We start from the raw sequence: 15,370 nt of genomic DNA on the forward strand, positions 1-15,370 counted from the left end.
CTGAGCCACCCAGGTGCCCTCAGCTTTTTCTTAACTATGTTCTGTTTAGTACTAAAGCATATAGAAGTGAAATGATTGTAGAAGCTCAAAAATCCTATTTCACACAAATTTATAGAAATTTGTATGATACAACTTTATAGACTGAGGCCTCACCAGTGAAACTGAAAGGTTATTTTTCTTAATTCAGTGCATTTTTCCTTGTGGGAGGGGCATGGTTATGGTTTCAGGGAAAATGAATGTTTAATTTCTGAGTGCAACTAATCTTTCTTTTTTTGGCATGGTTCACATGTTTCAGTATATCCTCTTTTCATTTTACAGTTCTCCGTATCCTGACAGTACCATTTCCATGATTTTTAAACATCAGGAATGAGAAGGAAGTGTTAGGATGCAATGTGAATTTGCTGAAGTTAGAATGAATATTACTACGCTTGTTGCTTAATAGTGAACTATAGAGAGTAAGCATTTTTCAGTATTCTGATACAGCTAACTATGAAATGCTTTTTGAGATATGGATAAATCTTATTAAATTCATCAGTGAAGACTTGATCTGTCCAAAATACAAATTAAGGGAACATGTTAGCTTGGGAATGAAGTGAAAACTCAAGAGTTACTTGTGTAATAATTTACATCAAAATTATCTATAAGAAAATGCTTATCAAACTGGTATTTAGATACATATTAGTATAAAATATATTATATTATTAAGTATTACAAAAATATAGCATAATTAGTATAAAGGTCCAGAATATAATCTTTCTATCCCAAAATACAGTTTTCATAAACTCATAGTGACCTTCTACTGTGTTCATTCTTTTTAAAGATTCAAAAAGAAATAAAAATACATATTAAAATAGAATAATCAGTTTTGGGGCCTACCAATTTTTAAAGTGAAACTTTATATTTTACAACTTTAATTTATACCATCCATTTCATACTTTTATTATCTACTTTACTAAAATGAAAATTTAGTGTAAAATAAATGGATGTGGTTTAAGGAAACAGCTATGTTTATAACATATGAGCTCTTCATGATAAAATGTTAATACTACAGAATTCCACTACCGTACACATGTTCTAAACATGGCTTTAATACATCTCAACAAAACTGCTGAGGAAAGCTAAACAGATCAGCTAATAGTACCTATATAATTATTTTAATCATTTTCTAAAGTACTATGCAGTTGTTTTATGAAAAGGCAAATTAATTTTTCTTTGTCACATATGGGAAGTCATTCAAATTATATATATCAATATTTATATTAATATAAATATACACACATATATATGTGTGATTTTTCATGCATGAAAGCATTATAGGCAATTTTATTAAATTTAGCTTTTCAACAGCATTTACTTTTTGGAAATACAATTGCAAGAAGAATGTGTGTCTGACTCTATTCCTTTATTATTTTTGCAATATTTTCTTAGCATGTAATAGTTATTTTAAATGTCTAGAACTACTTAAAATATTTTAATATTTTACTATTTTATAAACCTACATGCTTTTTCCAAGTTCCCAGTGCTTTCTCGTGCTCATTTTGAAGATTAAGGAACTTTTCTTCATTTTCTTTTACCTTCTCCCTTTGCAGCTCATTATCTCTTTCAAGGGTCTGCAATAAAATTAATTATCCAAAAAATAATCAATACCACATTAATGAATTTTGATGTGTTTTATGTTGCTTGGACCTTTGCTTCTAACATGCTGAAAGTGCCATACAGATCAGTGATAATGTGCTATCTCAACAATAATTTTCATAAATTAACAGAAAGGTGCTTATAGTTTAGTTAACAGGAAATAGGGGGAGGTTATGAAAAAGAAATGGCTATAAAAGGGTATAAAAACATTGCCATTATTCAGTTTCACTGCATAAGTTTTAATGTACTGAAAAAGTAATATAAAGTACAGCACTGAAAAATATGAAATGTAGCATAATCCAGCCGAACTCTACTACAAAATTTTAACTACCACAAAACATTTTTTCTGTATCTGTTTATTTTAGAAATTAACTGGCTAGAAAACCCTTAAATATAATTTTAATTTTTTAAATTTCAAATTAACACTTTTTTTAGTACAGGTTCAGTATTCACCATATTAAATTATTACTTCATAAATTAACATAATATAATCACAACTATACAACCCTCTCCCCCCAAAAAACCTTTAAGAGTAAAAATACTATTTTCTAAGACAAGGGTTTTAAAACTCTTAAATTACTGTCACCAATATTATTATGTTTCTTCAGTGTCTGCTGATAATCCAAGTAAACTTCCATAAAAAGATAAATAGTTAAGAACTCTACCCACATGTCTAATACATCTGGAATTTTTAAAGTTCATTTGTTTATCATTATTAAAGTTATTTACATTCAGAGTAAACATTTCAAGCCACACAAAGGACAGAGAAAGCAAGGTAACAGTTCTCCTCCCCCAGAGGTAACCACTCTAGCAGATTCTTGCATAGCCTTCCAGAAATTGTCTCTATCTTTTTTAATGCAGATGAGACCATACCATATATATCGTGTTCTTCTGCAATCTGTTTTTTCTTAAAAAAAAAAAAAAAGTATTTCTTGCTTACTCTCCATACCATTAAGTACAGATCTATCTCATTTTAAAGGCCTCATAGTATTCCATCTATTTAAAGAGTTTTCTATTATATCTAGAATACCAATACACAATGACATAATTATGGAAAATTATGGAAAAATCTAATAAAAAGCATTTTAGAGTTTTAACATTAAAATTCTCCTCCAGCACATAAAGAACATAATTGTGCTTTGATAGCCTTCAGTGAATACCTATTTTGACTGCCTTTACTTCAAGATAATGTAACTCTTTATAGAAGTCATGTGTTTTTAATTTATAGGCAAATAATAGAGCAGTTTCTAAATATTTACAATGTGTTTATTTAATAGTGGCTTACTATTTTAATATTCTAACTAATATAGTATCTATTTATACTGATAACACCATATTTTGGAAGAGACATAAATCAAAGTTTAGAGATGTGAGAAAATATACTACAGCACCTAGGTAGTAATAATAAATGACCAAGAGCTGTATATTCTTAAAACAGTGTATCAGATATCAGTTGTTTCCTATCCAGACCCATAGCCTCATCTAAAAGAAAATGCCTATATCAGATACTCTGTTTCCACATTTTGGAGATTTTCCAACCTCCCATTACAATTTGGACCTATTGATCTTTCAGTCTGCTACACTGATGGAGTGACCTCTGAGGATTTCCTTCTCTCTTCTGGGGTTGGTTCTTTTTTTTTTTTTTTAAAGATTTTTATTTATTTATTTGACAGAGAGAGATCACAAGTAGGCAGAGAGGCAGGCAGAGAGAGAGAGAGAGAGGAGGAAACAGGCTCCCCGCCGCACAGAGAGCCCGATGCAGGACTCGATCCCAGGACCCTGAGATCATGACCTGAGCCGAAGGCAGCGGCTTAACCCACTGAGCCACCCAGGCGCCCTGGGGTTGGTTCTTGGTTCCTAGATCCTATTGTTTCCTCTTACCTGGTTTATTCCCTTGTCTTGGTAAAGTAAACCTTCCTTTACTTCTTGATAAAGGAGGCACAGGTGGCACATTTTTTGAGGTCCTGCATGCCTGAAAATACCTTTTTCTACCAACACATGATGATTCATGTAGCCAAATACAGTACAATTCTGCTTTAGAAATCAATTTCTCAGGGGCGCCTGGGTGCCTTGGTCCGTTGAGCTTTCAAATCTTGGTTTGGGCTCAGGTCATGATGTCAGGGTCATGAGACTGAGCCCCACGTGAGGCTCCACACTCAGCAGGGAGTAACCTTGTGTCTCTCGCTCTCCCTCTGGTCCCCCCCCCCTTCTCTGTTTCTCAAATAAATAAACAAAATATATTTTTTTTAAAAATCAATTTCTCTCCAAGCACTGAAGGCATGGTTCTATTATCTTCTGTCTTCCAGCACTACCCGCGAGAAGCCGGAAGTCATCATGCTGCCATTCTTCTTCTTAATCCTTTGTGTGTGACCTAATTCTTTTGTCCACAGTTTTAGAATCTTCTTTTAGTATAAAATTTCATAATGATATACATTGGTGTTGAGCAAAACAAACTCAAATTCTTCATTTCTAGGTTACATTCCCATTACTTCTTTGGTCATCTCCTCTCCATTTTCCCTGTTCTCTCTGAAATTCACCAGATGTCTTGGAGCGAATCCCTAATATTCATTCCCTTCTGTTTTCCATCTTGTCTTTTGGTTCTACCTTCCAGAATATTATCTCAATATTACCCTCCAATTTTTCATTGTACTTTTTATGTCTGCTGAAATATTTATTTTAAAGGTTCTCTTTTATTCTTGAGTGTTTCTTTTTCTAAAGACTCCTAATTCTTGTTTTTGTGGATTAATAAATATATTTCTCTTAATGGAGTGTGTTCTCTTAGATTCTCTAATTTTTTTTTCATTATCCTGTTAGTTTTGTCTGATTTTCCTGGTAGAGACTTTGTTCAAGAGCCCAGTGATCCTTAACTACATGTTCATGTTAAAAATAAGTATTAAAAAGCTGGCTAAAAGTTTTGTCAAATGATGGGCTTTGCTGTAGGTTGATCTGGTTGAGCAGTTTCACTGGGAGCACTTAACTGGAACAGCCTGAGCAAGTCAGTTCCCGAAGAAAGGAATCTTCGTTCTCCTGTCTGGAAGCAGTAAGGCTGGCTGTCCTCTAAATCAGGAAACAGAGCGGGAGGTCTCAGATGTCAGTACTTAGACTTCCACCCTGTTTTCAATATAATTCTGTCAGTAACATATATTGGTAAACTGGCTCCAAACTTTCTTTTTATAGACTTTGCCAATTTGAAACATTCCAGCCACGGGCAATTTCAATCACAACCAGCTCACAGAATGACAACAGCTCTAACAAATAGCTCCCCTGGTATAAGCCGTCTCCATGACACTACTGAATTTCCCCACCTCAGCTGTCCCTCAAACTCTCCAACATAAATCTCCAATCTCCTGCCAAGTAGAAGACAGGCAGTGCCATGTACGCAAGATAGGGAAGAGACTTTGAGGGAAGCTAGCTTCTCGCTTCTTCCACAGGTCTTCTAGCTCCTGGCTTCAGTCGCACATTAGCTTCTGAGGCACACCGCGCTTGCAGTTCCTGAGGATTCCTGCACCTCTGGCCTGGGTTTCTACTTTCATTTGCTAAGTGAGTTGCTTATTTTCCATTTGGTTCCCACTTAAAACTTAATTTTTTTAAAAAAAGATTTTATTTATTTATTAGAGTGAGCACAGGCAGACAGAGTGGCAGGCAAAGGCAGATGGAGAGGCAGGCTCCCGCTGAGCAAGGAGCCCGATGTGGGACTCGATCCCAGGATGCTGGGATCATGACCTGAGCCGAAGACAGTGCCTTAATCAACTGAGCCACCCAGGAGTCCCTAAAACTTAATTTTTATTATTTCTTCTCTTTACTTGTCCCTGTGGATTTATTAATGTCATTTTATTGCAATTTCAGAAGGAAACAGAAGATAAGGTGTGGGTTCAATTCAATATGTTTAACCAGAAGCCCAGATCTGGCAACATCTGAACTTTGGAAGAGTCTGAATGGATTCATTTTTAATCATTCATTAATTTAATAAAACATAATGAGCTCCGATTATGTGCCAGATACTCTTTTAGGCTCTTAATGCTACATGCATGAAACTATTAATATTCTCAAGGAATTTAGACTCTCATAGAAAATTATTTGTATCTGCATGAAGAAACTTAAAAACCATCCTGAAAAAGTGGATATTGCAGCAAGTCAAAATAAAATCCTCTATTAATGTTTTAATATACCAAAAACTAAGTAATTTACCCTGGTTAATACTATGACTATCGGAGCAAACTAAGTAAATTATTCTTGTTAACACTATGACTACAGCAGCAGAACTACATTTACATTTAGACTAAACTATAATTAAATCATAGTAGAAAATACTCTCTGTCTTGGGAATTCAGGTTTCTATTCTTCAAACTGTACTGTCAAAAAAATAAGACAGATGACAGCATGATTGCAGAGCACTGAAAAAAAGTAGGCCATTATGAAGAGTAATGATCCCTATTAATATAGGTGGAATTAGAATGCTCCTCAAGAAAAACACTTGAGATATCTATTCGGCATAATCCTCAGCAACAGTTCAACATTAATATTTGTTATACTATATATCAGTGGTTCTCCAACACCAGTCTGTAAACCAGTACTGACTCATAACAAAATGTCATTAGTTAATGGCAAACAAAGTCTATACAAGTCACCAAAGGTCTTTTCTTGTAAAGGACTGTATCTATTCTGGGATTATATCCTTAACATGTGGGGTTAGAATATTCTTTTTTGTAAAATAAAAATGATGACAGATGGTGTTGCTCATTTTTAATGTCCTTACTTATCAAAATAAAAAGCTGATAGTTCTATCCTGTTCTTGACATTACTTTGCCTGAAATTTCCATTCGAAATTTAGTTTCTCTATGTACTATCGAGGCTCAAATAATAATGGTGCTAGTTAAAGAGGCATCTGGATTATCTAAGATATTGGCACTTAGAGGTAAAAACTCTGGAACCATAGTTATATTCCCTGTTAACTCAAAGAACACATGACTGTGTCTACTGCACGCTCTGCAGAATTCAACAACACATAAACATGGCATTTAGAGCTCATGAAGGGTAATTTAAAAAGTGGTATTCGAGTAAGTGATCTAACAAAAGTGGCAGGTCTCACAGATCTAGGAAGAATACATTAACAATGCAGTGTTGAAGAAATAGTGCTAGAGTATATAATCAGCTCAAAAATTTAGTTTTGGGTTTGCCACTAATTAGGAAACCTTGAACTCTATCGCTTACACTTTTTGGATCTCTAGTTCACTGTGAAATGAAATGATGGGATTGGCTGATCACCAATATTTTGTCCGGCCTAAAAAAATCTGTTTCAACTCCTTTAAATGGACAATATAATAATCCTGATAACTGCTGCTCATAAAGAATTTGGGTAAATTTTATTCTGTGTTTCTTGGGAGAAGATTCAAAATACTAAAAGTTCCAGTCATCTATCTATAGGGTGGGTAAAAAAAGATGGGGAGATACTTGCTTATAACTGTACTTTCAGAGAAATTTTTTTTACTAGTATTACTGGAGGAACTGAAGAGTTTAAGAGGAAGGAAGAGTCTGACGCCAGCATACTTCTTCCCTCTCTTAGGTCTAAGTTTTACAGTACTGGGGGCAGGAAAGAGAAATGAAGAAGGCAAAGCTCTCTGTACATGATTAGTCAAAGAATATCAATGGTGAGAAGACAAATCTTGCATTGTTTAGGTTAAGTGTGGTTCCATTCAATGATGATGAAGTCAGTACAATTTGTGGGGCCCAACGCAAAATGAAAAAGGCAGTGAAAACACACTATATTAAAGGCACCAAAGTACAAAACCTCTTCCTTCCTTCAGGGTCTTTCTTTCTCTCCCTGTCAACTTATCATGGTACTTTTTATTTTCTATTTAACCTCATGGATCCCTGGACAGGGGGAAACTCACAGGGCAAATGCAGATCCTCACAGATGCTTAAGAACCTCACCACACAGCTTAGCTCAAGCAAAATCCACCAGCTACAGGGTTCTACCTCCTGCAGGCTACTAGACCCATACACTGTGCCCTAGCTGGAGGTGGGCAAGTCAATCCTTCTGTCCCATGATAAATGGGTAACCCCCAACCAACCGCAACTGCCAGGCAGGGATATACCTCAGTATCTGGTCTGAGGGACTCACTCCCTGCCAAGTCATCTACCTAATGTGCCAACACACTGCCAACCAGAGACACCAGATGCTGCAAGGCACATACAATGGACCCAGACCCTCACTGTTATATTTAGGCCTCCACCAAAGGTAAGGAACAACAGTAGAACACAGATCTTTCCCCACCAATGTGACCACAACAGTGGTGGGGCAGAAGCAGACAGGATGAGGACAGGCAGGGCCCCAGATAACAAAGCATGGAAGAGACAGCAGTCAAAAACTGGTCCTAAAAGTCAGCAGGAGACAGGAGAAAGCTTAGGCTCCAAGCGCCTAATGCATGCTCCGTTTTCCCATCAGACGTAATTGAAAAACATAAATTCAAATATAAAAATTAATAAAAATTTTAAGAGAGTGAGCCTAGAAGGTTAAACCTGAAACACAAAACCCTTCTGAGTATGGGTCTCTATGCAGCTGCACCAATTACACACCCAGGAAGTTGGCCTTGGCCTCCGCTGACAGTGGTCTTTACATGGGAGGCCACTGTAGTTTTTTTGTTTTGTTTTGTTTTTGTTTTTGTTTTTTTTTATTTTTTCAGTGTTCCAAGATTCATTGTTTAGGCACCACACCCAGTGTTCCATGCAATATGTGCCCTCAGGCTCACACATCCTCCCATTCCCCTCCCCTCCAAAACCCTCAGTTTGTTTCTCAGAGTCCAGAGTCTCTCATGCTTTGTCTTCCCCTCCAACTTCCCCCAATTCACTTTTCCTTTCCTTCTCCTAATGTCCTCCATGCTATTCCTTATGCTTCACAAGTAAGTGAAACCGTAAGAAATGTTCAGCTTCACCTTCATTACCAACAATCCCTTCAAAGGAGCACAAATATCTTCCACCAGTCACCCCAGTGAAGCACATTCCCAGCTCCTTCTCTTACATTGGACATCCCATCTTGGCCAATGGCACACAGGACAATTTCTGTCCTTCCACTAACTTCCATGTTCCTTCATGGGGAGCCACCAAAGTTCTCTCTACTACATCTTTCCTGGGCCATATAGTATCAGAACAAGCATACTACATTTCAAGCCCCATTGGTACATGTCACTCCAAAAACTTTTGTCCTTAAAATCTCTGGACCATATCTGTGCATTTGTCTATATGTTCTTGGTAGAATTCCAAACTTTAAGAAACATATGCCAAGTTCTTCCACATGAACTTATCAGATTTTATTCTAGCAACACTAGAATGGACCTACAGCATCTCAAGCATCCATCTACAAAAAAAGATGGCACTTTCCCCTTTTTGTACTCCAGTCTTTACATGATTTTCACGTAGACTCCTTCATGTAGTTTATGAAGGAAAATGTACTCCCAACATCCTTCCCAACCAGGGATGTAATAGAAAAGCCTCTCTTTTGAACTCTCACTCCCAAGACATCAGTGATGATAACGTCCTTCCTCCTTCAATCATTTTTTTGGGTCTGCCCTCAGTTACTGGAAGTTCACTAACTGCTCTCTTATATTCTCAGTTTTGGTTTTGGTCACAATTCTAAGACAAAGAAAAAGAATCCCATCCAATCTGTTACATAATAAAGTCATATATTTGATAATTGATACCAAGTTGATGATATATCTTACCCCTAAAATTCAAAATGATCTTGGATAAAGTTGGACAGATAAATTTAACTAGACAGGTAAAGCTCCTTAAATGGAAATATATTTTCTATATCTCTATATACAACCTGATTCTTTTCTTTTAACATCTTCAAATTTGCTTCCAGTTCAGTACTAACTTGAGTTTTATGCTGAAGTAACTGTTGCATATGTTGGAAAGAAATGATGATATCCTTTAAAAAATTATAAATAAGGTATATCAGTTGGAAGAATTTTAAGACTGTATGTATGTTTCTAAATTCACTCTTAAACTACATTTTCTAATTTCTTAACTTACCTTTATAGTTTAATTTCAACAGCATAATAAATAAGAGTGAAAGAAACTAGTAGCACATTTTATTAAATATATAAAATTATACTAAATATATAAAATAATTACATTATATGATTGTTATATCCAAGAGTTTTTCAAATAACTAATAGTTTTTTGAAAGGGATCATGAATTATGAGACACTACTGGAAAATGTGAAGTATTTAAAACCAAATCTTTTGTTGGCTTGTCTTAAAAACAGTAAATCTATCATTACTGAAACGTCGTATTGCTAATGAGCTAGGATGTCACAGTATATATTCAGAATAAAATGGAGGAAAAACAGAAAAACAGAGGGGACAAAAAAAGAAACAGGAGAACTTTTCTTTCACAGACGTTTTTTAAATAGAGGAATTATAAATATCAAATAGATTCAAAGAGTATAACATCCTATAAATGCATGCTCTAAGCATACATACATTTCAATAATTATCTGTTAGGGTACCAATGGTCTAAATTATCAAGGAAAAAACTGATTTATTACTCTTTTCATTTATCAAATATTTTCATATAATATTTTTCCAAATGTATTAAGACATAATTAACAGGGGTGCCTGGGTGACTCAGTGGGTTAAGCCTTTGCTTTCGCCTCAGGTCATGTTCTCAGGGGCCTGGAATCAAGGCCCACATCGGGCTCTCTGCTCAACGGGGAGTCTGCTTCCCCCTCTCTCTGCCTACTTGAGATTTCTGTCAAATGGATAAAAAAAATATTTAAAAAAAAAAGACTTAACTGACATATAACATTCTGTAAACTCAAGTTGTACAACATGATTTGATAGATACATATAGTGTTAAATGATTCCCCTAATAAGATTAATTAACGTCTCTATCACTTCACATAATTACCTTTTTTGTGTGTGTGGTGAGAACATTTATGATCTACTTTCTCTTTTTTTTTAATGATCTACTCTCTTAACATTCAAATATATAACACAATTTTGTTAACTAAAACCATCATGCTGTACATTAAACCCCCAGAACTTATTCATCTCATACCTGAAGTTTGTACCCTTGGACAAACCTCTCCTTATTCCTTGGCTTTATTTTTTAATGTAGCATATGTGAGACCTGGTTAAAAAGGTACATGTGCATCCATTAAATAGGCTCTGAGTGTTTACTATGTGCCAGGAAATTGACCTAAACATGATTCCATTTGTTATTTAACTTATTTCCCATATTATATCCGGTTTTAAAAAATATTTACTGGCTCCCAAAATATCTTATGATTGCTTGCCTTTTTTGCTTCTTGAATATGTGTGATCTCTTCATTAATCTTCTTATTTAATTCCAACTCCTTTAAAAAATGAGTAATTTTCAAGTTATGATATAAAATTCAGCAAATTCTACATTTAATTCAGTGATCCATACGTTTAGGAGAGTCATGACCCCTTCTTACCCCAGAGTACCAACATTTGTTTGCTGGTGAAGTAGTGGCTCCTAGTGAAATAAAGGGGGTAGGAGATGCCCAACATATGCTGCTGTGTAAATTTATAAATATTCATGTCAAAAAAATTACAAAATTCTCATCTCCTAAAGCTTTTCTGGAGATGCCACTGTACCATAGATTACCTGACATTATATGAGAGTGGAAATACAATGGTTTACAGACAAATTTTATTGTCTTAAATTCTTGTTTATAATGGCAAAAATTGCCTAATAATGAAAAATAATTCACGGTATCTTTTTTTTTTTTACTACGTATGTTAACTTTACCAAGAAGGAACATTTTAATATTATAAGCCTGAAATTCTCATTTTACAAAAACACTATACAAACATGAATATATTTGATTAAATACCATGTTGAATCTTTCCTGAAGTTCTTGAAATTTCTGTTCTTTAATTGTTAAATGGATGTTTTCTTCTCCCATCTTATGTTGACATGTGACCTTGGACTTTATCAAGTCTGACGTAACTTTTTTTAGTTCCTTAGCATAAGAAATATAAAAAGTTCAGTATAAACATTTTATCAAAGTGAGATATTTTTTGACAGTTTTAAAGTCCATTTTAAATGTATCATTATAATTTACTGTACTTCACATATCAAGATAATACTACTGATCCATAAAGTTCTATTTCCCCTAGTTCCCTTACAAGATAATTAGCCAAGGTGGGAATGCTATAAAGAGAGAATGCATGATTTTTTCCCTAAAAAGAGCATTCTGACCAAAATAACTAACCTACCAGAAGTAGGGTATTTTTATTTATTATTTATTCAAAAAAATCTACAGAGATAAAAAATAATAAAAGATTATCGATTTCCAAGTTCCCTAGCACCTAATAAGAAAAATTTATGTGAGAAATAATCATAATCTAATGTGATGAGGGCTATATTACAGAAATGTATAGAAGCATAAAGAAGAAAAAGATTGGGGTGCCTGGGTGGCTCAATGGGTTGGGGCCTCTGCCTTGAGTCTTTAAGTCTTTAAATCTAATTGAGCCTTTAAAGATAAACTTGCAAAGAGGACAAAAAAGTAGCCATTCCAGACAAAAAGACTATGCATGCACAAACATACAGAAACATGAAACAGTATGGCACTTTTCAGGGAAACAGAATAGGTTACGGCTGGAGCTAATATGTAATGGACGAGGGAGCGGAGTAGAGTACTCATGGTTATGGCTAGAAATCTGACAGGATTTAAGTATTTGAAAGGGCTTTATAGGCCAAGATAAAAAGAGCTTTAATTTTATCGTATAGGCAATAAGGAATTAATAATTGAAGGATTTTGAGTAGGAGAAAGACATAAGATTTGTAATTCAGAAAAATAACTCTAGCATCATTACAGATTATTAGAATTGAAGAAGGTACAAAAGAAGTCTTCATTTGTGAAGTTACACGTCCATTGAGCTTAATAGCTATCATCCAAATACATTAAAATTCTGAAATACCAACTTCTGAATTGGTGTGTAATTTATTATTCTGCTGTTCTGTGGATACTGACTATATTAAATATTCAAGAACCCAATTTTCACATTTTTAACTACATAGTATCTCACCTCCCTTTAAATTTTGGAGGAATTCTACATTATGAGTCCACTGTCCACTAGACAAGCCAGAAATGCCAGATAGTAGATTTTTAAGCATGAGGCTAGATTCTGCTAATCAGATGTACCCATCCTGGATACTGGATCAGGAAGCAATATCACAAGGAACAAGAACTGCTACAAATCCTTCTGCTATAGGCTTTAGGGACAATGGTAGTAACATCACATTTCCATGGACAACAATGGTACCACTAAAGCAGAAGCAGCATCCACGATAGTCAACAGTGACAGTACAACCTACAATGTATAATGGTCTGTGTGGAAGTTGGTTTATGGTGTGTGGTCTTGGATATTCCAAAGCTTCCCTTGTTTCTGACCATTTTCTAAGTCTGAGATGACCAACATCTAAATTCCTTGGCTGACAAAAATCATCTTAGAGTTAAGAATCCTGATGAATATACTTTAGTTTTTAAAAGACTGTATATAAGAACTGAATAAATAATAACAACAAACAGCTCTTTTGTAGAAAAAAAAAATTAATTCATTAGGGTGGTGAGATTATAAGAAACTGTTATTGTCTTCATTGTACTGATTAGAATTTTCTCTTTTTTTTCTAAAGTAAACACATATTTCTTAAAGTATCAGTGTACAGGACATATATATAGTGTAGTATATAACAGTATATAAAACAATGGAAATAAGGGCACTCACTCAGTTATTAGTTAGAAGAGAGATGATGGCAAATGACTGTGTCCTAAAGAACTCCAACATGCATGGATTCCAGAAGAAGCTACTATGGAAGGCTGAGAAGTACAGTCAACTGAGGTAGGTGGAAAATCAAAAGTGTAATGTTCAGGAAGCTGAAAAGCGAGCAGTGGAAAATAGGGCTGCCAATATGTCCAGAGTTGTACATGTTATAGCTTCAGATGCTACATGAAAACTCACCCATAACTCAATACCTAGTTCACAATCCAGGAGAAAGGATTAATGGTTTTAGTTCACATGTCCCTTTCAGGTATGTGCATTTCATAAACAACTGCTAAAGTAACCAGGCATGGGTCAGGAGAGAGGACTTGACTCTTAGAAAAGCAGGCAGACAAATTAGTGGCCGATACAAAGAGAACAATCAGCAAGTACTGAATAATGAAAGAAGTCTGAACAAAAGAGGTATGTGTTGAAGATGAAGTAGTACACCAGATATCCTCCATTTGTCTGTCCTGACTCACTCTCCACCCTTTCTTCACACTGCTTTGCCCCCTGTGTGTTGATATCTGTGGACAGAGCAAACAATTCTTGCCCTCTGACTCCTGGCTGGCTTCAATCTCTGGAAGGCACCAGCAAATCAGTATGCTGGGAAGACAGAGAGATTGAGTATTTCCTTGTTTCCTCCCCACATGACCACAAAATGACAATAGCTCTCTACCTTTACCAAAGGTTACACCTCTTTCCAGATTCCCACTATCTGCTTCTGTCCCTTGCCTCTTCAGGTTTATGTGGTATAATCATTCCCCCATTGCTTCTATCCCTGTGGTGCTTCAGACCTCCTCCTGGTTTCCCTGAACTCTGCCCATAGCTTTGTAGACAGCTGCTTCATCAAATTTTTCATTTTTACCCGTTCCAAGGTGCCATCTATTTCCTGACTCAATCCTGTTCAATACAAATAAACTGAAAGAAGGGATTTTAAGTGTGGGGGGGGGGGCTATGGAGGAAGCAAAGGCAAAAAGGAAGGAATAATGAAGAATTAGGACAATTGCAACAAAAATTTTCCATTATATAGAACAGAAGATGTTTAAGAAGTAGTAGGAAATGATGTTGAAGATATAGAATGGGGCCAGACCACAGAAGTTATGAAAAGTCAATTAAAGAAGTATGGGACAGGGGCACCTGGGTGGCTCAGTGGGTTAAAGCTTCTGCCTTCAGCTCAGGTCATGGTGCCAGGTCCTGGGATCGAGCCCCGCATCAGGCTCTCTGATCAGTGGGGAGCCTGCTTCCCTCTCTCTCTGCCTTCCTCTGCCTACTTGTGATTTCTGTCTGTCAAACAAATAAACAAAATCTTTAAAAAAAAAAAAAAAAAGAACACTGGCTAAGGCACTATTTTATCAATCCAGGCATGAGATGATAAATGTCTATATTTTAAGAAATGAAAAATGGCAAATATGAGATATTCTAAAGGAAAATATAATTGAACAGACAAAGAGAATGAAGGAAGAAGATTATTCCAGAGTGCCTAAGTGAAGCTAAAAGAAATGAAAAGAAACACTATGAAATGTGAAAAAGAAAGCATGCAATGGAAAGGAAATCGGAAGTCTGCTTCACTGAAGAAATAGATGAAAATATATTAAGACAACAAGAAACAGTGATGAACAATGTTCTGCGACTATTAAGAAAGCCAAAAAAGCACAAATCATTATGCCTGAGCCATAGGTTGTTATATTTTAAAAATATATTAAATTATATTAATTATATTAAATTACATATTTTTAAAAGTCCTTCATTCATATTTTTTCGAATTACAGAAGGTTACATGAGATGAATTCCCTCAAAGGAAGTTTCAGTTTTCCAACAATGGTTCATCTTCACAGTCAGCAAGAGGATTTCCTTTGAAAGGAGAGCTGCATGGATTTGGGGGGATGTGGAGGGAGAAAGGAGGGAGATGGAGAATGAAGAATCAATCCAGTATGTGGCC

The 15,370-nt window shown here is 35.4% G+C and overlaps 1 protein-coding gene across 2 annotated transcripts in view; it reads right to left on the reverse strand.

Annotated features, from left to right (window-relative positions):
• CCDC73 (coiled-coil domain containing 73) overlaps positions 1-15,370 on the reverse strand; it is a 175,304-nt gene that overhangs the window by 21,939 nt on the left and 137,995 nt on the right. For both annotated transcript variants that reach the window (XM_059139025.1, XM_059139035.1), the window contains exons 10-13: positions 11,499-11,627; positions 10,935-10,994; positions 9,458-9,562; positions 1,500-1,610 (exon numbers count right to left, since the gene is read on the reverse strand). In XM_059139025.1, the coding sequence (XP_058995008.1) occupies positions 1,500-1,610; positions 9,458-9,562; positions 10,935-10,994; positions 11,499-11,627 (405 nt within the window). The remainder of the gene's footprint in view (positions 1-1,499; positions 1,611-9,457; positions 9,563-10,934; positions 10,995-11,498; positions 11,628-15,370) is intronic.

Source organism: Mustela lutreola, chromosome 1 (assembly GCF_030435805.1).
Source record: "Mustela lutreola isolate mMusLut2 chromosome 1, mMusLut2.pri, whole genome shotgun sequence".
NCBI classification, from domain to species: Eukaryota; Metazoa; Chordata; class Mammalia; order Carnivora; family Mustelidae; genus Mustela; species Mustela lutreola.